The following is a 22,038-nucleotide window of genomic DNA, read 5'->3' as shown; positions in this document are numbered from 1 at the left end:
CACACACACACACACGTTAACATTAAAACAAACAAACAAACAAAAACAAAAAAACTCTCTTGGGCTGGAGAGATAGCTCAGCGGTTAAGAGCACTGGCTGCTCTTCTAGAGGTCCTGAGTTCAATTCCCAGCAACCACATGGTGGCTCACAACCATCTGTAATATGATCTAGTGTCCTCTTCTGGTGTGCATGAAGACAATGTACTTATATACATAAAATAGATAAATATTTTAAAAAACAAAAACAAAAGACTTCTCTCATATCTCCATATGGCCAGTGGTGAGGGAGGCAGACAGAGATAGAAAGAAACAGGCAGAGATGAAAGATAGAAAAAGGCTTTTAGCTGGGTGGTGGTGGCACACACCTTTAATCCCAACCCTTGGGAGGCAGAGGCAGGTGGATCCTGTGAGTTCGAGGCCAGCCTGGTCTACAAAGTGAGTCCAGGACAGCCAAGGCTACACAGAGAAACCCTGACTCGAAAAACCAAAAAAAAAGAAAAAGGCCTTTAATCCCAGTACTTGGGAGGCAGAGGCAGGTGGATCGCTGTGAGTTTGAGGCCAGCCTGGTCTATAAAGAAAGTGCAGGATAGCCAAGGCTACACAGGGAAACCCTGTCTCAAAAAACCGAAAACCGAAAGAAAAAAAAGAATCCCAAGGGTCAGGGAAGAAGACCACTCAGAAAAACCACAACACACACTTGCAGATAAAGGAGCAGCACCTGTGGGTGGTCCAGGAACAGCACTCCATCGCCATCTTGTGGTCACTTGCCGTTGGTGCGGCCAGGCTTTGCAAGCTTTGGCGTGAGGGACCCTGCGTGGATCTACAAGTCTTGAGAGGAGCTTGTCTGCTTAGTCAACCAGGTGGACACTAACCAAAAACCCAGGCCATCTTTGAACTCTTCATGTAGTGAGGGTTGTCCTTGAACTTCCTATCTTCCTGCTTCCATCTCTGGAAGAGTGAGGACTACGGGTCCGCTCTACCAGGAAGTGTTTATCTGGTGCTGGGGTCAGAACCCGGGACCTCACGCACGCAAGGCAAGACTCTACTAATGGAGCCACATCTGGCCCCGTTCTTCAGACTCTTGGTATTTTGCCTTTTCACGGACAAGAATTACTCTGAGACAGGCTCTCATTAAACAAACACTCCAGGGACCCAAGATGTCAGCTCTTGTCCATCAGCCCGGAATAAACGGCTTGTCAGAGTTCCTGTAGGTAGCAACACTGCTATTTGCTTGCAGGGCTCGGGGCTTCTGCAGACAATCCTCCTGCCTTCGTGGAGTGTGAGGGAGGCTGTTCCATGGCTCTGTCACTTCCCCTGCTGTCAACCCTGAAGTCCCAGAGCAAGTCACTTCGCCTCTTCCAGACATGGGCAAGTCATCACAGCCCAGCACGGCTTCTTAGATGGGGTTAGCCAAGCCTCTCCTTTTATGGAATATTTGCAGGATGTTGTACTCCCTGTTCAGGCCAGTTCCTGTACAAATTTTGTTTTGGTTTTGTTTGTTTGTTTGTTTTTTCGAGATAGGGTTTCTCTGTGTAGCCTTGGGTGTCCTGGACTTGCTTTTGTAGACTAGGCTGGCCTTGAACTCACAGAGATCCAGCTGTCTCTGCTGTACTGGGATTAAAGATGGGCACCACCGCACACGGATTCCTGGTACTAATTTGAAAGAACTGCCTGACCTGGTAAGCCACCCTGTAATGGGCTTGTGCCGACAGGGCAGTGGCCCATGCTGCGGGTTCTGCTGAGTCCTGGATGAGATCCAGCAGCCCTGTTCCATGAAGGCACACTGCCCGCAAGGGCTCATGGGATTCAGAGTTCCCTCAGTTACTACACATCAGAAGCTCAAAGCTGATTTAGACAGGGGAGAGTCTAGGGGGATCTTCCTAGGCTGATGGCCCCCTCCCTCCCCATCAGAACAGAACAAGGCAAGAACCGGAGGTTCCCAAGGGGAAAGGCAGCAGAGGTGAGGCAGGGAAGGCCAGCTGAGGGCCGCAGAGTCACGGAGGTCACTGGACACAGTGCTGGAGGAGGCAAGGTCCAGGTTCCGAACAGAACCAATGGGAACAGGATTAAGCACGGAAGGAAGGAAGGAAGGAAGGAAGGAAGGAAGGAAAGAAGGAAGGACGGAAGGACAGACAGAAAGGCACAAACAGGAAAGGTGCACAGAAGGGACAGGAGCCTGCCTGACAGCGGTTGAAACTGGAGTGGCATCTGGGGTGGTGGAAAGAGAGGAAACAGGCTGTGTCTGCCTCAGGGTCTCTGACTTGCAGGTTCTGTGTGTCCATGTGTCCCCTCAAAGACCCTGATGGCTCCACCTTCTAGTCTGGGAGCTATGGCTGGGAAAGGAGGTGGGAGAACCAGTCATGGTGTCTCATAGATTCTGGGCTGCCCTAAATCCTGACACTGACTGTGACAGTCACAGGGGTCCTGAGATGCAGCTTCCAGGAGGTCACTTGTTTTTGTTTTGACATTTTAAATTTATCATGAGTGCATGTGTCAGAGGACAACCTGTAGGTTCTGGAGAGCACGCTCAGGCCATCAGGCTTGGTGGCATGTACCTCTACCCTCTGAGCCATCTTGCTGACCCTGACAGTCATTTTTGGGAAGTGGATGAGGATCCAAAGTCTGGCGACCATGAAACCAAATGATGGACGGCAGCCGCGGTCGCTGGCCAGAGCCTCCATGTGGCTTCAGAGTCCCGTGACCTTTCCTTCTCTAAACCGCATGCAAGCCACAGTGGGGACACACTCAGGATCATTAATGCAACCGGAGCTGCTGCTTCAGAGAGAGAAGCATCTTTAGCAATGCGATAAATGGCCAATAAGTGAGCAGCCATCTTTTCTTCCACAGGAGGAGCCTTTGCGGAGGCTGGTTCCAGGTGGGACTGGCACTCGTGGGCTGCTGGCCCAGACGTTCTGAACAAACATCATCCTCTGCCGGAAGAGCTCCAGAGCCTGGGGACAGTGCTTGATGATCACAGAGTCCTTGTTGCTACACCAAGTCATTGTGACCTCGCTGTTCATTTCTGTCAGAGGTGAGCATGTGGCTTTGTGGGCTTTCCTCCTTCTCTTCCTCTTCTTTGAGGCAGAGTCTCACTGTATAACTCTGGCTAGTCTGGAGATCATTGTATAGACCATGCTGGCCTGGAACTCAAACGTCACAGATCTACCTGACTCTGTCTCCTGAGTGCTGGGATTAAGGGTTTAAGCCACTCTGCACTTGTCTCTTGTTTGTTTGTTTGTTTGTTTGTTTGCTTGTTTTGAGGCAGGGTCTTATCACATAGCTCAAGTTAGCCTCAAACTTGTAATCCTCCCACATGCCACACCTGGCTTTTAGGGTCCTTTCTGAAGAAGGCAGGTAAATGCCTTTGGTGATACTGAGGGGAGTTAACACAACCTAGGTCCAAGCAAATGGTCCAAGCCAATACTCAGTGACATGAGTGGGACACAGCACTGAGCCTAAAGCCAGCCTCTGGCCTGGAGAAAAGTCACACGAACTATGCAGTCTAACGCAGATGCTGTACAAAAGCACCCAGCAGAGCCAATGGGAGGGCCTAGGGCTCCCCAACAAAGCACAGGGTCCAGGGAAGGTGCCCACAGGGGTTACAGCTAACTTCTGTCCAGTGACTAGCCTCAGTCAAATTCAGCAGTGGGGAGTATTCACTGTGCTGATGGGGGCGGGGGAAGCGCATCGGCCCTAAACTCTGAGGGAACTCCTTTAGCACTCAGAGGTGTGTTGTCCCAGAAGACAGAGACAGTAGACTCAGTGATGGGTCACAGCTCCACACCCCTCCCCCATTTGTCTCCCCTCACTCCACTACTGGGTGGGAAGGGGGACATACTGTGTGTTCCCTCATTTATATAGTGACACCCCAACCTCACAGTGTGACTGTGCTTAGAGATAAGGCCTTCAGAGCAATAGGAGTGTTGAAATGAGGTCAGTAGGGTGACTTTAATCCCACAGGGCTAGGATCTTCATGTGAGACTGGCACTCGAGGCGAGATATCAGGGGTGCACAGAGGAGGGTTCGGGGAGAAATGGGAGTCACGCCTGCTGACACCCACATAATCTCTGTTGCAGATTCTAGAACCCTGAAGACATGTCAGTCTGCCCGAGCAACTCTCAGATGGAAAGCAAAGAAGGGGAGCCTCAGGGTGCTTCAGGGTGTCTCAGGGCCAAAGGCCTAGACATTTCATAACAGCCATAGAACCAGTTGTTCCTATTAAAAACCTTGGGTTTCCCCAGAACCAAGGACAAAAGCCAAGCAGAACAAGGGCGGTACCCAGCTAAATCCGTAGGCCACCGTAAGTGGGCCCCGTAGATGGTCAGCTGTCACCTGTCCAATTGGCAAAAATGAAGAGAGGAAGGAAGGAGCCAGCGCTCTGGTGGCCTGTGTGCTCTGGCTAGTGTGGGAGCCGCCTGCCCGCACCCCATCCGCGAAGGCTGGCCACGCCCTCACTTTCCCCGCCTCCTGGTCACGCCCTTACCTTCCCGCCTCCTGGCTGGTGCTTCAGGTTTTCAGTGGAGCCAATCTTGGACCTGACGTTCTTCAGGTCTGGCATGGGCACTGGGGCCGTCTGCAGGCGGCTCTTACTGGCAGACGGTGACTTGGGGGGCGTGCGGACCACTGCCACTTTTTTGGGCTCCCGGGTCGGGGGTGTTGGTAGGGATGGCGTGCGAGAACGGCTGCCAGGGGTTCCGGGAGAGCCGGGGCTGCTGTAGCCGCTGCGTTCTCCGGATTTCGGTGGTTCGCCTGGAGGACGTGGAGAGAGGAAGGGACTGAGGCCAGGCGGATGGGTGTCTACAAAGTCCCTGAGGCTTTGGGACTGGGGACCCACTGCCAGGATCCAGAGTGAGATCTCAGAGAGAACCATTTGTAGAAAAGCGTGCTTCCGCCCTGTCACTTAGATGCAGTGATAGAAATTTCTCAGTAAAGCAACACTGATGCCCCTCACAGGATACATGCCCCCCTCACAAGGATACTCCATCTCTTCCCAAGCCCCAAGGTGTCCTGAAGTCAGGAGATGCGTTCTAACTAGCCTTGTGTCATTCCCTTCCCCGAGCTGAGGGAAAAGGAAGTGATTGGGTACTGGTCCACAAACTCACTTCTGCCTGTCCTTTACCTCACCTGGGGGCAAGAGGGAGGGTGATGCTCGATCCTCCTGAGCCTTCCCTCACGGGGCAGATCTGAGGCCCTAACTGACTCCTCTAACTGTGGGCCTGCAGAATGGTGATGAACCACCTGCCCAGAGCTTTCCACTCAAGCCACACCCCACATTGCCAAACCCCACCTTGCTGCTCCGGTCCTGGAATGCCCTCACCCCCACGCGCCTTTCCAAATACCATCAGGTGCCAGGAAAGCTGCCTGGACTTCTTGAAAGACTCTGTCCGACCCTCCTCCCTGCATCCTGCCCCCACCCGGTGCTCCTATGACGGCATGCCTTGACACACCTAGCAGATTGAAAACCTCTGATGTTCTTAGCAGGAGGTGGGACTTGTGCTATGCAAAATTTTGGGCCCCTATCCAGATCTGATAGACAGAGGCATCAGGACCTGTAAAACTGGTCTTTCTCAAGCTCCCCAACCTACAGCAAGAGCATCCGCAGCAAACACACGGCAGCAATCTACATCTAAGCAGTTCTCCGTCTCAGGAACCCCTAAGGCCACCAAGCTTTGGGTTATGCAGAGCCACAGCTACTCTGGGCTCCAGCTTTGCATCCATGCCTCCAGGGACACGGAGTGGTGGTGGCTTGGGCCCTTTCCCGGACACTTGCAAAGTCACCGTGGATGAGTCGCTGACCCTCACTACACTTGTGTCTTCATCTGAAAGATAAGGGAGATCAGAGCCCTCAAGACCTTGCTTTGAGAAAGGTATCTGGGGGATTGGAGAGATGGCTCAGCAGTTAAGAGCACCGGCTATTCTCCCAGAGGACCCAGGTTCTATTCAGGACCCACGTGGTGGCTCACAGCTGTCTGCCTGTAACTCTAGTTACCAGGGATAAGAAATCCCTCTCTGATCTCTGTGGGTACCAGGCACGCATGCGGTCCACAGACATGTGCCGGCAAAACATCTGTATGCATAAAACAAAAAAGAAATCTTAGCCAGGCGTGGTGGCGCACGCCTTTAATCCCAACACTTGGGAGGCAGAGGCAGGTGGATCGCTGTGAGTTTGAGGCCAGCCTGGTCTACAAAATGAGTTCAGGACAGCCAGGGCTATACAGAGAAACCCTGTCCCGAAAAACCAAACTAAACCAAACCAAAAAAAAAAAAAAAAAAAAAAACCCAACAACAACAACAAAAACAAACTTTGGGCTGGGCGTGGTGGCGCATGCCTTTAATCCCAGCACTTGGGAGGCAGAGGCAGGCGGATCGCTGTGAGTTCAAGGCCAGCCTGGACTACAAAGCAAGTCTAGGACAGCCAAGAGGCAGGGAGGTCACAGAGCAGCATCTGTTATACTGGGTGAGCACTCGGTAAATGCAAGTAGAGCCAGGTGTGGTGACACACATCTACAGTGCCAGCTGTATGGGAGGCGGAGGCAGGAGGATTATTTGAGGCAAGAAACCAGCCTTGGTAAAGAGAGTCAGATGCCACAAACAAACAAACAAACAAACAAACAAAACTCAGCCCAGCAAAACCCCCAGCTTGCCACTGATATTCTCCCACTGGAATTTAGATTAGACAATCCAAATCTCCCAACACCCCCAGATGTCTCCAGGCACACGTTCCCAGTGCCACAAACCACACTTGAACAGAACAGCTGGTAGTTCAAGGCTGGGCCTCCCCTCGGTAGCCCAGGCTGAAGCAGAGGGCCCTCCCAGCCTTACAGACAAGCCTGAGGGCAGGACACACACCAAGAGGGTCTGACCATGCAGTGGACCCAGAATTACCTCTCTCAGATTTTGCCCCTTCATGGGGTAGTTTTCTCTGCACTTGCTTGGAAGCTTAAAAAGAAAAAGAAAAAACAAACAAAACAAAAAAAACCACAGATAGCCTCATTTTAATCAGGCTCACAGGGGGCCGCTTGTGAGTACCTCAGGTGGCACAGAACTGAGCGAAGTGCCAGGATGAAACCCCAATTAACACATCATTAATACTTCCAGATCCTCCGTGTAATAGAAACACACCAGACACACACAGCCTCTTAGTGAAAGCACAGCCCACTTGGCGGGCAGCACCCTTTACAATGGCAAGCAGAAGTGTGCTGCGGGCAGTGGGGGCTGCCCCTGGCCAGGAGAGCAGGGACACAGACAACACAGAGTCACATCCAAATGCCTTCTGGGAGCGGGTCCCTAGGGCTTCTATTCCTGCTGTCTCTACTGGACATGAAACAACCCCAATGTAGCCTGGCCAGGTTCTCAATCAATGCCAACTGCATTTCAGTCACAGGAAGTTGGAGGAATGACCACAGCATGCCACTGCTCAGCTAAGACCCTTACGTTTTTACTAGAAGGTTCCTAACATTCCCAGCTGCATGAGGCCGAGATGCCGGAGATCCCCCCACGAGGTCCTGGCCGGTTTACCGCTCCTCCGAAGAGGCAGGGGACCTGAGAACACCTAATGCTGGGGCTGCCTCCCCTAGAGCCATGGGTGAGAGGCCATGCTCCCTTCTCTGCGACTCATTAGTCATGTGATTGCAATTTCCTCGTGCTTTTAAAATGAGCAAGATTTCTTTATTGATTAAAAGGCAAGGATTCATTATCTACCTCAGATAATTGTCTAGAGGATTAAGAAGACAAACGCTCCAGTGCTCAGCAAACCACAAGGTGTTTGTTAGTCAGTCCCAGGGGTTACTAATTGTTGGTGGCCTCCTGTGGCAAGGGTTATACCTTTTGGAAGCTTCTGGATTAAGACTTCAGAGAGCATTCTCACCTGAGCCCGGAGGAGTCTTTGGGCTGGGCGTGGTCTTGGCTGGGATCCTGGTGGCATTAGACGTGCCTTTCTGGCCTGGAGGGGCTCCTCCTCGAGGTGTGGCGATCTTCGTCCCGGTTTTCCCATCAGCCCCCTGTAAACCGAATCAGGATGAAAGGTTTTCATCACTGGGAAAGGTGACTGTCAGCCAAGGAAAGGTCAACCCAATCCTCCCACTTTGACTGGAAGAAGGCGAAGGTAGAGATGGATTCTAGAAAGGTCTTGTATAGTCTTGAGGGTTTGTGGGGCACACAGCCTCTCAGTGCATCCACACTTCAAGCACCAGATTCCTAATTCTTCTTAGACGGATTGTGAGCTAGCCTGTGGTAGAAAATGATAGTACTGCTAGGAACAAGATGAAGGCCAGGCTAGATCAGTAGGCTAAGCCTGGAAGACCACACCTTGTGGACACCCTCTTTTCCAGACTCCTGGTTATGAACGGGTCTGACTGACAGAGGCCCTTGAAGACCTGTGTTTCAGCCTTCAGCAGAACACGCCAACAGCCTAAGCATGTCTTTTCTGCTTTCTCCATGGTGCTGGGGTCTCTGTAACTCCTTAGGAGTGCCATGAACCCTTGGCCATGAACACTGGCTGAAAGCTGTGAGCCGGAAGTGGAGCGGACACAGTCAACTGATTGTGGGTCTGCTGGTCAGTAGGTGACCGTTAGACGTGGCGTGAACCCACACAAAGAGACCTCCGGAACCACAGACTCTGGAGGAAGGGAGGAGAGAGGGTGCAGCCGGAGGTCACGCCACCCACCCACCTGGAGGCGTGGCCAGTTACCATGAGAACTCTAGATGGAGTTGAGGCTTTCTCTGTCATTTGTTTGTCTGTCTGTTTTTAAGAGAGAGAGTCCTTCTATATATTACTGGCTGTCCAGGAAATTGCAGCAATCCCCCTGCCTCTTCCTCCTGGGTGCTGGAATTATAAGCATCACCACACCTGGCTTCTTCTTTTTTTTTGTTTTTGAGACAGGGTTTCTCTGTGTTAGCCTTGGCTGTCCTAGACTCACTTTGTAGACCAGGCTGGCTTCGAACTCACAGCAATCCGCCTGCCTCTGCCTCCTGAGTGCTGGGATTAAAGGCGTGCGCCACCAACACCCGGCTGGCTTCTTTTTTTTTTTTTTATTTCTCAAGACAGAGCCTTGCTCTGTAGCCCAGGCTAGCCTGGAACTCACTATAGAGATCAAGCTATCCCCAGACTTACAGGGATCTTCCTTAGTGTTGGGCCTTGGTTATAGGCATCTAGTACCATGCTCAGCTTAGAGCTTTAAACTCCAGACCGTGGTCCCCTGGTTATCTTGGGGACTGCTGCCTGGAGGAGAGGCGGAGGCAGGAAGCACAGCTCTGAGTCCCTCCAAGTCTCTTCTTTAACCATCTTCTTTAACCATCTAGTGCTGCCTGTGAATTAGCTGAGGAAAGCGTTTGAACACCACGGTCCAGCAGCCTGGGCCTCGCCAAAGCCGGTTTCCTTACCTTGACTTTCATCTGCTTTGTTCCGGGACTGCCATTTCGGGGTGTGACAGAAGAGACGTGTTTAGGAGAGGTGGCTGGCTCAGGGCACACGGCAGGGCTGGAGGGTTTGATCAAAGGGTCTGAGCTACCAGGAGTGGGGCGTGTGGGGCTAAGGCAGGGCCTATTGCTCAGGGTTTTAGCAGGTGTGGATGTCTTAAACATAAACATAAATAAAATCAAAGTAAAAGTCAGCACATGGGTGAAGGAAACAAACGGAAAAAAAAAAAGGACCAAGAAAAAAAAAAAACAACCCAAAACACCCCTAAACATAAAGAAGGCAGGTCACAGCTCAAAGCAGCCCTCTCTACTGCTGCCCTTCCAGTAAGAAAGGACAGTAACCCTGTCCCCTCAGCACTGTGCTACCCATCAGCTACATACACGCTACACAGCTGACGAGGGATGGACGTAATTAAAACCACACAGCATAGAACTTCTAGAAGAGATGCCGAAACACAGATAGATAGACGCTCTGGTTCATCCCCTCTCTAGCAACTGGGTCTTGTTGTGCTTCCTAGTTGGAGGACCCCGCCTTTGGGGGGGGGGCTTCTCACTTGGTGAGCGCATAGGGACCAACAGAGAAAAGGCGGCAAGATTTTCTCAAGAGAGAACACCAGCGCACATGCGCGGTGTCTCCTTTCTTGCTCAGTCTCAGAGGAAGAAGCACTCACTGACACCCACCTTTCTCTCTCTACCAGGCCCACAAAAATCCTAATCCTTCAAGGAGGATCATGCCAGAGTCAACCAAAAGCTTCTGTCAGATGTCACCGAGGACACACACATGCCACACGCACACATGTATGTACACACGCATGTACACACACACATGCACGTACACGCATACTTTCTGATTAAACAAGGACCCAAATAAAATTAATCTTTAATGCTATCTACAGAGCCTTATCTGGCCAAAGTTAGCTTCAGAACATATTCCACCGAGGGAAATAAAGTGTCTGTGGGGCTGGATGCCCTCTGAGAAGGACCTAACCAGGTACCTGACGAGCTCCCAGGGTTGCCTCTGGGGACTCTGACTGGGAAGTGTGGCCCTGGTGTGGTGGCCCAGTGTGAGACCAGAAGTTTTAAAATAAAGAACGGAGAGGCCAAGCAGGCAGTGGTGGGTCACACCTTTAATCCCAGCTCTTAGGAGGCAGGGCCAGGTAGATCTCTGAGTTCGAGGCCGGCCTGGTCTACAGAGCAAGTTCCAGGACAGCCAGGACTACACAGAGAAACCTTGTCTCAAAACAAAACCCCAGGGGGTCAGAAATAGAACTGAGAGGCCAAGTGTGGGGTGCTCTGGAATCCTGACCAGAGGTTCCAAGGCTTTTTCATCCCCTCAAACGGTCCGCTGGAGGGGGTCAGAGCACAGTCTGTGTCACCAGCGCCAGGAGGAAAGCTCAAGGGGGAGACTTTCTGGGGCTACTTTCAGAAGAGAAAAGCTGGGGTTACAGAAGCCCACTGCTCCCTGGCTGGGCAAGACCTCTCTCCATCGGCAGCTTTCTCTGGCTCAGCCTAGATCTGTAATAGGTTTGGCCCCACGATCTCCTGTGAGTCGGTCCAGGGCAGGGACTGTGTATCCGTGTGTACACATGAACGAGGAATACACACAGGCTTATGCAAGCACGAGGCCAGGACTCCCTGCCCCTCGCTCTGGATGAGCATCTTGACTGACAAGCAGCTATCAATCCTGGTTCAAGGAGTGGGGTGTGGTTGGGGGTGGGGTGGGGGGGCGGGGAGAGCTAAGTCTCTGCAGGAGGCAGGTGACAGGAAACCCTGGTGAGTGCAGAACAGGCTCTCAACCTTGGCTGTCAGACTCTAGCTAGCACCATCACCCACATCTGGAGACTCACTGGGGCTCTGGTACCGGTTACGGGCCAGATGTTCTGGGCAACAGTCACAAGAGCTACCCAGTTGATCCGGTCTGGGTCGTGGTGGGATTTTCCAGGAAGACAGTAACTGCACACATAGCTTCGGGGTTTTCTAAGATAAACAGGCATGGAGGGAGGGGACCACAGATGAAAAACGGAGGACAGGTCGGGCCTGGGATGCCGGTCTGTGGCCAACAGGTGCTTTATCGACCAGGCTTGGTTGCAGAAGACTGGCAAAGGCTTACCCTGAATCGCATTTTCCAACCTACGCTTTTCTACACTTCGTTTAAAGGAGGCCCCTGCTAATTCAGAACCCAAGGCAGCTGCACATACAACTTAGCAACCGAAGCCACCTGCCATTCCCCCTAGACGAGACACTGTCTGTTCCTCCTTCAGCTAGCTTGCTGTCCCCTGCTCTGATACGTCGACAGTTTCCTCTCCTGTTTGCCTCCCAGCTCTTCACTCTGAGGCCTCACCCACCATCCTTCCTGTCTCTGTCTGGAGATCACTTCTCTCCTTGCTCATGGCTCTCTGACACCCAGCGTGCTCTGTGTATATTAAACACGCTATGTGTACTGAGCCTAGATCTGTAGTGGTAAGGGTCAGAGTGCAAACTCCAAACTTTACGCACACCTTCATTTAAACTAGGAGGAAATGGCTAGAGGTGGGCGCGGCGAGGGGGGGGCCGGGGGGAGGAACTGAGTAACTGCCGATCACCCTTTCCTGTCAAACACTGCCTTTGTAAAAAGCAATGGCCTTTAAATGACAGCTATACTCCAGTGACAAGCACTTCCCGCACATTATAGACAAGCACAAACGCAGGCATGAAGCACGGCCTCTTGGCAAACGAGACCAGCTGGTCGGTAGCTTACCTTCGCTTTCTTCTCATCGTTTCCGGTCCTGTCCTTGCTTACACTGGCCACGCGAGCTGATAAAACACAAAACAAGAATGCATGTGACGATGCCCCCTGTGCAAGGTTCCGGAAGCACCAGAGCTCAGGGGTTGGGGTACGCGTGCCCTTTGGTTGAAACCCAGCTGATTTTCCTAGTCCTCAAATCTGCGAGGTCTCGCATCGTTAGTATCACACAGCACACGGGGCCACTGCTCAGCGCAACCTGGTAAGAGGGGGCAGCAGGCTGGCCGAGGGTGGGGGACATGCGGAGGGAACGCAGCAGGTGCTGTTAGAGGCGCGTGGTGACACAGGGCTGTGGGGAGCTCACTCTCTGCATCTGTCAACCCCACTGAATACAGGGCCATCTAAAAGCCCCAAGACCACAGGTGAAGATGGCTCAGGCTGGCTCTGGGCTATAGCGGGATCCTTGGATCAGGGTCGGGGATTTCTTTCACTATGGCCAGGCTTGGCCTTGCGTTCCTGTGAGATCCCTACTTACCCCGAGGCCCAATTGAATTCACCTGATTTTTCTGCCTTATGCTAGGAAGGATCTCAGACCCACTTTTTTTTTTTTCAAGACAGGGTTTCTCTGTGTAGTCTTGGCTGTCCTAGACTCACTTTGTAGACCAGGCTGACCTCGAACTCACAGCGATCTGCCTTCCTCTGCCTCCTGAGTGCTGGGATTATAGGTGTGCGCCACCTACTTAGCCATCTTACCCTGACCATCCTAAACCCTCTTCCAGGCCATTTGCTACCAGAACAGATGAGCCCAGTGGGGCTGCCTTCATCTTTGTTATGGAGTACAGCGCCATAGCAGCTTACAACAGGGACCTTCCACACCGGCCCTGGCTGCTCTCAGAGAAGCCTTTCTCGTTCTGACCCAGCTCTGAGGGTGTTCCTTTCCACCACTGAGGGGCCTTCAAACATGTCACATCCTCCTCACCTGTGAGTCCATGCAGGCGGATGAAGACTGGACTTACAGAATGAGCAGTGCTCACTCTCCAGCCCAGAGGTCTCCCCGTTTTACCCTGAAGGAATCACCTGGGAGGTAATGTGTAGACTTTCGGGTGTCCCGAGGCTGGGGGTACAGCCAGCAGGTACCCAAGAGTCCACATTGCTGTAAGAGTTTGATGGATCTTATGCGTTCCTTCTTCTGTCAACCATGTGTGTCTGCTGAGGACAAATGGCTGTGGCGATGCATTTCTGACTCAGGGAAAGACCGCCATCTCCTCAAGGCCAGACTGTCACTAACCACAAAGGCTCTGTTCCCGGGCTCAGTGACAGCGGAACTCTGCCTAATTTCCCAGCCTACGGGTGATGAAAGCTGTCCCGTGGAATGCTCCCTCAGTTTCTGCTGCATTCTCCTTTGCGTCTGAACCTCAGTGCAGCTAATAAACTCTCCCACTTTTTGTGTTGGTAGACTCTTTCACTGGAGTAAGCTGCCTATCGCCGCCATCAGCTATGTTTGGGGACACTCCAGGGGACGTCTCCTTCTTAGAGGGTCCCTGTGCACAGCACAGCAAGGGCTCTGACAAGCCCTCCAAGAGTGGGGAATGCTTGAGCTGTGCTCAGCCTCTTTATTTCCTCCCGCTTCTAAATTCACTGTGCCGTGGAACCCCCCGGCCCCACCCCAACCTCAGACACACCTGCTGACATTTGGAGGACCAGAATTTGATAGGACATTACTTTGGAAAGCAATCCAGGCAGTCATTTGTCCTCTGTTGCCTTGGATTCTAAAACAGGACACAGGCTTCCCCTCCCTCTGTCTTAGCATTTGTTTGAAGACAGGGTCTTATGTATCAGAGTCTGGTCTTGAACTTCTGACCTCATCTTCACCTCCATCATGAGTACAGTGTTGACTATAAGCAAGTACCCAGATTAAAAAATATAATAATAACCTTGTTATGTAGCCCAGGCAAACCTTGAACTCATGTAGTCCAGGTTGGCCTTGAACTTGCAGTGATCCTTCTGTCTTAGCCTCTGAAGTGCTGGGGTGGCAGGCATGGGCCATCATACTGACAGGCTCTTTTATTTATGGTGTTCTATTGGAGTGTTCTCTATAAGTAGGGTCTAATCAGTAGATGATTTTGACTCTGAGCTTAAGAGGCATCAGTTTCTTGGCCCTGTACATAATCCTAAAATGTCAAATTGTGTGTGTGTGTGTGTGTGTGTGTGTGTGTGTTTAAGATTTATTTATTTATTTATTTATTTATTTATTTATTTATTACATATAGTATTCTGCCTGCCTGTGTGCCTGCACATCAGAAGAAGGCATCAGATCTTATTATAGATGGTTGTGAGCCACCATGTGGTTGCTGGGAATTGAACTCTGGTCCTCTGGAAGAGCAGCCAGTGCTCTTAACCACTAGGCAATCTCCCCAGCCCTGTATTCTAGACTCTTAAAGCCATGAATGCCTCTGTCTAGAAGCTGTTCCCACCGTGCAGCCTCCAAAGGGCTCCAGATGGGGCTGCACACCTGACGTTCTAGACTGTGAATGTCAAAATACATCATAAGCCCTCAAAAAAAAAAAAAAAAAGAGTGAAGCTGTTATCCACTCTACACAGTGTGGGCTGGTGGGCCGCGGCGGATACATCAAGTGGGTGAAGAACAACTAAACAGGACAGGAAAGCACAGGGCCAGGTGCTGGTGACATGCAGAATAAAAGCAAGCGTGAAAGGAGCACGTGCTACCAGAGGCTGCAGGGCAGGGTCTGGGGAGGGGGCGACGGCCTGGGCAGTGGGTTTAGTGGCTATCCTGGAGTCTCAGGGTGCCGGAGTCAAGGCCAGAAGCTTGTGACAGTGTCCACAGCCTGGAGGGTACCAGGGAAAGAGTGAGGGGGCTTAAACCACAGACCTTTAAGTTGAGGGACCCGACTGACTGGCCTTCCTGGCAGGCCAGCTGCAGACTGCTTGTCAAGTGGTTCCGGAAGGCTAGCCTCTTTGCTGCCCTTTCCCACAGAGGGGCTTTGGGCCTGTTGCTCCTCTCCAGGGGTCCCCACCACTGTAACCCCTTCCAAATCCTGTTCCTTTGGCATGCCGGCTTTGATTTCCACGTGGAATGTGAACTCAGGGGCAGCCTCCTGCCCTTCCTCCATGCTCCCGGTGCCAGGCCCTTCCGGCTGCGAGGCCTGGGTCTCTGTGGAGACTTTGGAGAGGAAATCAACAGGAAGTGGGATGGCACCCTCATCTGGGAACCCAGGCATGCTAGTGGTCTCCCGGGAGACAGGCTGAGGGGCTGCCCTGCCAAGGACCAGCGAGGCCTGGGAGGGAGGGGAGTCCTGGGAGGACACATCCATGTCAAGGTCTTCATCCACCTCCTCCTGGCTCCCCAGCCTGTCTTTGCCCCAGCCCTCCTTCTGAGGCGGCTCTTGCTGCATAGAGGCTGGGTGGCTTCTCTCTATGTCCTCCGGTCTTGTCCCCGAAAGACGGCATGTAGCCTCTCTAAGGCCTTGTGACAGGAAGGAAGCCCCAGGCATGGCAGGCACTGGTTGGCGGGTCCAGTCTGAGATCCCCGAATCTGGGACCTGGCCTTCACGGCTCCCTGGCTCGCCAAGCAAACTTTCTGGGTAAATTTCGACATTCTCTGGCTCTGTGTAGAGACGTCCAGCAAAGGATGGCTTCAGAGTGGACAGGCCCTCTGGGGCAGGTTCTGCTCCCCGCTCCTGGATGGGCTCCTGGGGACGGTGAGTGACCAACGCCAAGCCCGGAGCATCTGACTGTTTTTCACCTAGAGGTGGCAGCGAGACCCCAGAAACTTCTGAGCTCGGTCCAAGCTGGACTTGAACATTGAGCTCCCGCTCAAGGGCCTCTCAGGCGCCTCTCTCTGCTACCTGGGAACTCTCACCTCCTCAGGGTTCGAAGAGGCGATGGTGGCAAATGGTTAGCAAGGTTACAGATAATGTTCAAAGGGGGTATCATCGTATTTGGCATAAGAAAAGACCTCTCAAAGGGACCGGGACACCCCTGACAAAGACAGGAGCCTGTCTTAGACCCAGCTTGTTGCTTTTGTTTGCTTGGAATAAATGCTTTCTTGGTCTGTCTGCCACTAGGTTTCTGTATGACCATCTGGGCCACAGTTTTCTTGTCCATAAAAGGGAGACTTGGACTTGGCGACCTCTGAGGTCCCTCTGGAGGTCAGCTGGGCCAGAGGCTGCTAGCATCTCTGTGGCTACCCGGCATGTGACTATGGGGTCACCTACCATTTTACAGAAACCAAGCTCCCAGAAGATTCTGGGCTCCAGATGGCCTGGCCTGGGTTATGACCGTGGCCCTGTTCTTTCTCCACCTCCTTCTCTTTGTCTCCCTCTCTCCATCCCCCCTTCTGTGCCCCCCCCCCCACTTTCTCCTCTGTCTGGGCAGGTGAAACCAGTGAGTGCCGTACATCATCCAGTCTGCTCTGACAGATTTAGAAAACTCACGAGCTTTGGTCAAAGGGCATGAGCCTTTATTGGCAGCCCCTCTGTGCGGTACCTGCATGTGGAACTGGTGGTCATCCTTCAGGGCTGGCCTGTTGCCTCAGGGGAGGCACAGAGCATTGGGAGCCCTGCTCTGACGCCTCACCCAGCCCGCTGCCCACCAACTCAGCTAGTCTAAGCACACTGTTGGTTTTTTTTCCTGGGCCAGTCATCCAATAGTCATGTAAAACCTCTTTAGGGTATCTGTGCACTGAGGATGCGGTGTCCATTTGGAGGTCCTCAATAAGCATCCTCTGATTTTATTCGATTACTTGTTTGTGACAGGGTCTCTCCTGTACCTGAAGCTGACCTCAATCTCACTACATGGCCAAGGGTGACCTTGAATTCCTGACCCTTGAGCTCTTCTTTCCGAGCTAAGATTAAAGACACACGCTCCACTACACTTAAATAACTCTGAGCTTTTTGAACATTGTACTAGGTCCCAACAAAATATCCCAAAACTTCTCAGTTCTCCTCTAACAAAACCTATAATCTCAAAGGTTATGAAAAAGAAACCTGGGTAAAGGGAGGGAACGGGAGGGGGAGACATGTGTATCCGCATACATGCGTAACTCTGGACACACACAAGGGATATGTACACTCTACTTCTGTCCCTAACCCAGAGTGGTTGGCTGTGGCTGGCCCACTACCAAGGGACTCAACTCCGGCCTGGCCCCTCCTCCTTTATGCCTGGTTGAGTAGTTCACAGTTAACAATTTATGGCCCCAATATCAGAGCTGTCACATGGTAGCACCACCTAAAACCGGGTGTGGTGGCGCATACCTGTAAACCTTAGCTCTCAGAAGGTAGAAGTAGGAGGTCAAGGTCAAGGTCGACGGGCACGGTGGCGCACGACTGTAATCCCAGCACTTGGGAGGCAGAGGCAGGCGGATCTCTGTGAGTTCGAGGCCAGCCTGGTTTACAAAGAGAATCCAGGACAGCCAAGGCTACACAGAGAAACCCTGTCTTGAAAAACAAAAACAAAAAAGGTCAAGGCCGCCCTTGGGCAGAAACGGAGGCCATTGTGGGCTACAAGGGACCTTATTTCAAACAAAACAAAACAGAACAAAACACAGATTAACAGGAAGTGGTGGAGGGTCACATGGTAAAGAGGTGCTCAGGCAGACAAAGGACCATGACAAAATGTCTCCCCCGACTCCTCCTCAGAAGCATAGTGTCCAAGTCACCTAAGGGGGGACGAACTAGGCTAGGTCAGTGGGGTGAGGTAGAGCCCTTCACAGGCAGACGGCACCACTAAACAACAGACAACACCCCATTTCTGTACAGAGCAAAGATCACCGTGTCCCAGCTCCTTTGCCGTCTATAAGCCTCTCTGTTAAGTTCATTTATCCAGAAAAACCCATACAGAACAAAGCCAGCTCATGCTATATCTACGTCAGAGGCCTGTTTCTTCTTTTTTTGGTTTTTCCGACAAAGGGTTTCTCTGTGTAGCCTTGGCTGTCCTGGACTCACTTTGTAGACCAGGCTAGCCTTGAACTCACAGAGATCCGCCTGCCACTGCCTCCCGAGTGCTGGGATTAAAGGCGTGCGCTACCACGCCGGGCCCAGAGGTCTGTTTCTTAAAATTAAGACTTTCTAAGGTTTTTAAAATTCTTTTTAAAATGTGTATCTGTGACACACAGCTGCAGAAAGCTACTTGAGAAGAAAATTATAATAAGGTGTGAAACAAATGAACAAGTCTGGTGGTGATGTGATTGACAGGCCAGAAAGCACCTTGTGGGAGCATCACCCAGTGTGTTCATCCCCAGCCTAGTCAACCCTGTTCCCTTCAGGACCCCGCCCCAGCATCCCCCCTTGAAACTCTGTCTGTGTCTACAGAGCCCATCTTTGACAAAGGCAACCCCCCTCAGCTCTCCCAGACTTGTCCATTAGAACCCAGGGCTAAGATGTCTTTTTGAGGTGGGCTCTCCTCCTGGTCCCTGAATCTTACAGGGGACCCAGGCCACTGACCTTGAGTCACATGCCCAGCGGCTTGGTCCTCCAGGTTCGGGGTGTCTCCAATGCCTGCTTCTTCAGCTGGTCCGAGGCAGCAATGGGAGAGGGCAGAAGAGAGACTGTTAATTTTTGCTCTAAGTCATGCTTTCTGTACCTCGAGTTTCTCACAGGAAATGAGCAACAGGTGTGTGCATCCTGCAGGGCCAGCTGCTGCGCTCTGCTGCTCTGCAAAGGCCGTGGCTTGGGACAATGCTGACAAGAGATGCACCTAAACAAAACCCACAGCACCCACAAACCTGTCCAGGTGACTGCGACCTAGGAGGAAAGAGCTTTCCCACAGGGGTTCAAGGCCCTGCTGCCTTGCCTGGGATTTGCAGAATTCCAGGGGTCAGAGACCAGTCACAGTGGGAGACAGAGGCTCGGGGAGAAATTGTGCTTGCTGGAGTAGATCCAGGAGCCCCCACTTGCCTGGTCTCACTGAGCCTCTATTTCCTCTTTGGGAACCTCAATGAGATGACATGGGTTTGCCTTGCAGGAGGATAGCAAAGGTCTGGAGAACAGAGTCTGACATGAAGGAGTGTCATGTCCAGGCTGCTGAGTGTCTTCTCTCTTAAACCCCTCACATACCTGAAGCCAGTGCTACCTGGCTGGAGCGAGACCAGCAGGGCCAATGGGGCAGCTTTTGGTGGTGGGGTAGGGGGTTGGGGTGGGAACGGGTGGGGTGTCTTTGTGTTCTATTTACAGAGCCAACAGTCACCCCAAACAAAGAAAGCTGAGAGAGTGTCCGGTCACATGAACAGGACCCAGGTCTGTAAACCCTGATCTCAGAAGTCAGCACACAGGTATGGGGAGGGCACGGGCCGTAGTCTAGAGGTGGGGTTTTTAAAGCAAGCTGGCCTCAAGGCCTTGAGACACACAAGAGGCTGATGCCTTCAAGAAACGTTCACAACAGGGCCAGCTGGGCCACCAACCTTGTCTCTAGACAGAGGTGCTCAGTCGCTGCAAGCCAGAACACTGGCCACAGAAAGCACAAGAAGAGAGAGCCTGAGTCCTCGCCTAGTTATATGTAGCCAGATGGCTGACTGAGGGTGGGGCCACGGGGAAGGCCACAGAGAACTTGGAAGCTCTCCACCCACCGGCTTATCAGCTCAGACACATCTAGGTCCTCTGTGCTAGGTCTTTTGGTGACAGTTCCTTGTCAGATAACACAGGGCTGGTCACACATTGTGTCAACTGTTGGAAGGCAAAGTCCAAGTGTGGATCTGGTCTGAGCAAGGTTCCAGAAGGAAAGGGAAGCCAGACTCAGAGGCACCGCGAGTCGAGCTAAGCAGTCACTGAGGCCTTAGCGGACATACGGAGGTGTTCTGGGATTCCAGCACTGCCCTGACACCGAGTTTATTCGTCTTTCCATGACAGTGCATTATGGGGCTTACCCTGCCTCCGGAGGGTGGGAGGCAGAAAAGGTGGGGCATGCGAAGATAGGGGAAATCAAACATCTCTATCTCACGGAGCAGAACAGAAGGCACCGCATGAGTTGGTGTCTTAGCACCGTGTTCCCGGGGGGAGCATTTTCAGGGAGGCACACGGTTCCCTCCTCCCTAGGGAGACAGGTCTCCCCCAGTGGAAAATCATGCAGTGGTCTTGAGCGGCTTTACTGAGCGCCAAGAAGCAGCAAACACGTGCTCGAGAGAGACCAAAGGTGAGGCACCAACTCCACCGACAGCTAGAAACCTAATAAACTCTAGACCCACCAAGAAGTGAACGGCCCGGGGGCTGGAGCAGCGCCAAACAGTCTTGCTATGCAGCCCACTCTGGCCTTGCACCCACTATGTACCCCAGGCAGGCCTTGAACTTTTGCTCCTCCCATCTTAGCCTGCCAAATGCTAGGATAACAGACACGTGCTGGCATGCCCAGCCTGGTCCCGTGGTCTTCAATGCACCACCTAGAGACAGACAACTTGCCTTCTGTTCCCTCTGGCTTGGGAGCTGGTAAACTACAGTCAGGGGCCCCATCTGGGAAGGACTGGTCCTGCAATGATGTCTGAGCAAAGACATGTCGCAGTAGTCTGCCAGTAGGTTCTGGGGCAGAGGTTGCTGACATTTTCTCCCATGGAACCGTGGGCACAGGCCAGAGGTGACACCGGGGCATCTAAGATCATGCCCAATGGGCCACCAAGGGGGAATGAGCCATCCTCCAAGGGGTGATGCTGTAGCTATGCCCCTGAATGGAGGGATGACATCTCCCTGCTCCCTCCAGCCCACCCCCCCCCCCCCGGAATCCAAGGCAGAGGAATCCATCTTTATGGAAACAGGAGACAGGAGTTGAAAGCAAGCTCTGGAAGCGTTCGAGAACCGTCTCTGAGGTGGCTAATCTTCACAGTCAACTCAGAGTTAGAATCACCTAGGGGACTGTTGGGGTACTCATGTGGCTCTCTATGTCTGACGGCGTATGTAGGTAGAATTAGCTGAAGGGGAGGCCCCACCTTGAATGGGTTGGGGGCTGAGGGCAGCAATGGATAAAAGCAGATGGAGAAAGCACACCCAACTCTACACTCCTCTGGGTTCCCTGAAGTGAAGAGCTTCCTCCACCACACACAGCTGGCTGCCACAGCGCTCTTTTCGCCTAAGGCCAAGGAAACAAACAACTACGGACCCTCTAAGCCCATGAGAGCTGGAAACAAAGCTCTTCCCCCAGAGTTGTCTCTGCCAAGTATCTGGCCACTAGGTAATACAGTCTTCCTGAGAGAAGGGGGTCCCCTCTACGACCCTGAAGAGAGCGGGAAGCAGCCACTGCCTTCTCCTACCTGCCTGCCTCACACTAGCTCAGAGCAGGGGCTGGCTTAGAAAAAGGCTGTGGGCCTGACTGTCACATCAGACTGGCCCTTCTGATGAGTGTATATAAGCTGTGATGTCCCCACCAACCCCAACCCCAACTCAATTTATGACATGGTGGGGATTCATATATGCTTAACCAGGCACTCTACCACCTGAGCTACACCCCATCCTTTGAAGGCTGTTTTGTGGCCATGAAGACTAGGAAGCATTTCTGATTACCCAGGAGAGGCAACAGAATCTAGAATTTTCATCCCAAACAGAGGACAACATTCTTCAATGACAAAACCTCAAAGGGATAGCGGGAGACAAAAATCATGTCACCCACGATCTCACCTCTGTGGCCTTCAATCATCCTTCAGGCTCAAGGCTGAGGGCCTGGCCATGCTTTAAGAACATCTACCCCGCCTGCCTCAGAGGACCTTACTGTCAGTCATTTTGCAAAGTGGAAACACATTTCGAAAGATGGGATGGCACCGTGGAGAACATTCTTGGCGAACGTGTGAGAGAAAGCTTGCTATAGGCTGAGTTGGAACCACCTAGGAGACACACCTCTGGGCGTGTCTTTGAGGGTATTCACAGAAAGATTTAACTGAGGGGGGAAGACCTACCCTGAATATG

The 22,038-nt window shown here is 52.4% G+C and overlaps 1 protein-coding gene across 24 annotated transcripts in view; it reads right to left on the bottom strand.

Annotated features, from left to right (window-relative positions):
- The window catches only part of MAPT (microtubule associated protein tau), a 96,268-nt gene that overhangs the window by 17,743 nt on the left and 56,487 nt on the right, over positions 1–22,038 (bottom strand). For 7 of the 24 annotated variants that reach the window (XM_084750041.1, XM_084750034.1, XM_084750036.1 and 4 more), the window contains 5 exons: positions 18,601–18,666; positions 15,030–15,902; positions 12,155–12,210; positions 7,868–8,000; positions 4,484–4,749 (listed from right to left, as the gene is read on the bottom strand). In XM_084750041.1, coding sequence (XP_084606167.1) covers positions 4,484–4,749; positions 7,868–8,000; positions 12,155–12,210; positions 15,030–15,902; positions 18,601–18,666 — 1,394 coding nt within the window. Of the gene's footprint in view, positions 1–4,483; positions 4,750–7,867; positions 8,001–9,381; positions 9,574–12,154; positions 12,211–15,029; positions 15,903–18,600; positions 18,667–22,038 lie in introns of all 24 variants that reach the window. The other 17 variants (XM_084750038.1, XM_084750035.1, XM_084750020.1 and 14 more) reach the window with 5 other exon arrangements.

Source organism: Acomys minous, assembly GCF_964271855.1.
Source record: "Acomys minous genome assembly, chromosome: 12".
NCBI lineage: Eukaryota > Metazoa > Chordata > Mammalia > Rodentia > Muridae > Acomys > Acomys minous.
The sequence above is the reverse complement of the archived record's forward strand: the minus strand, read 5'-3'. Positions and strand labels throughout refer to the sequence as shown.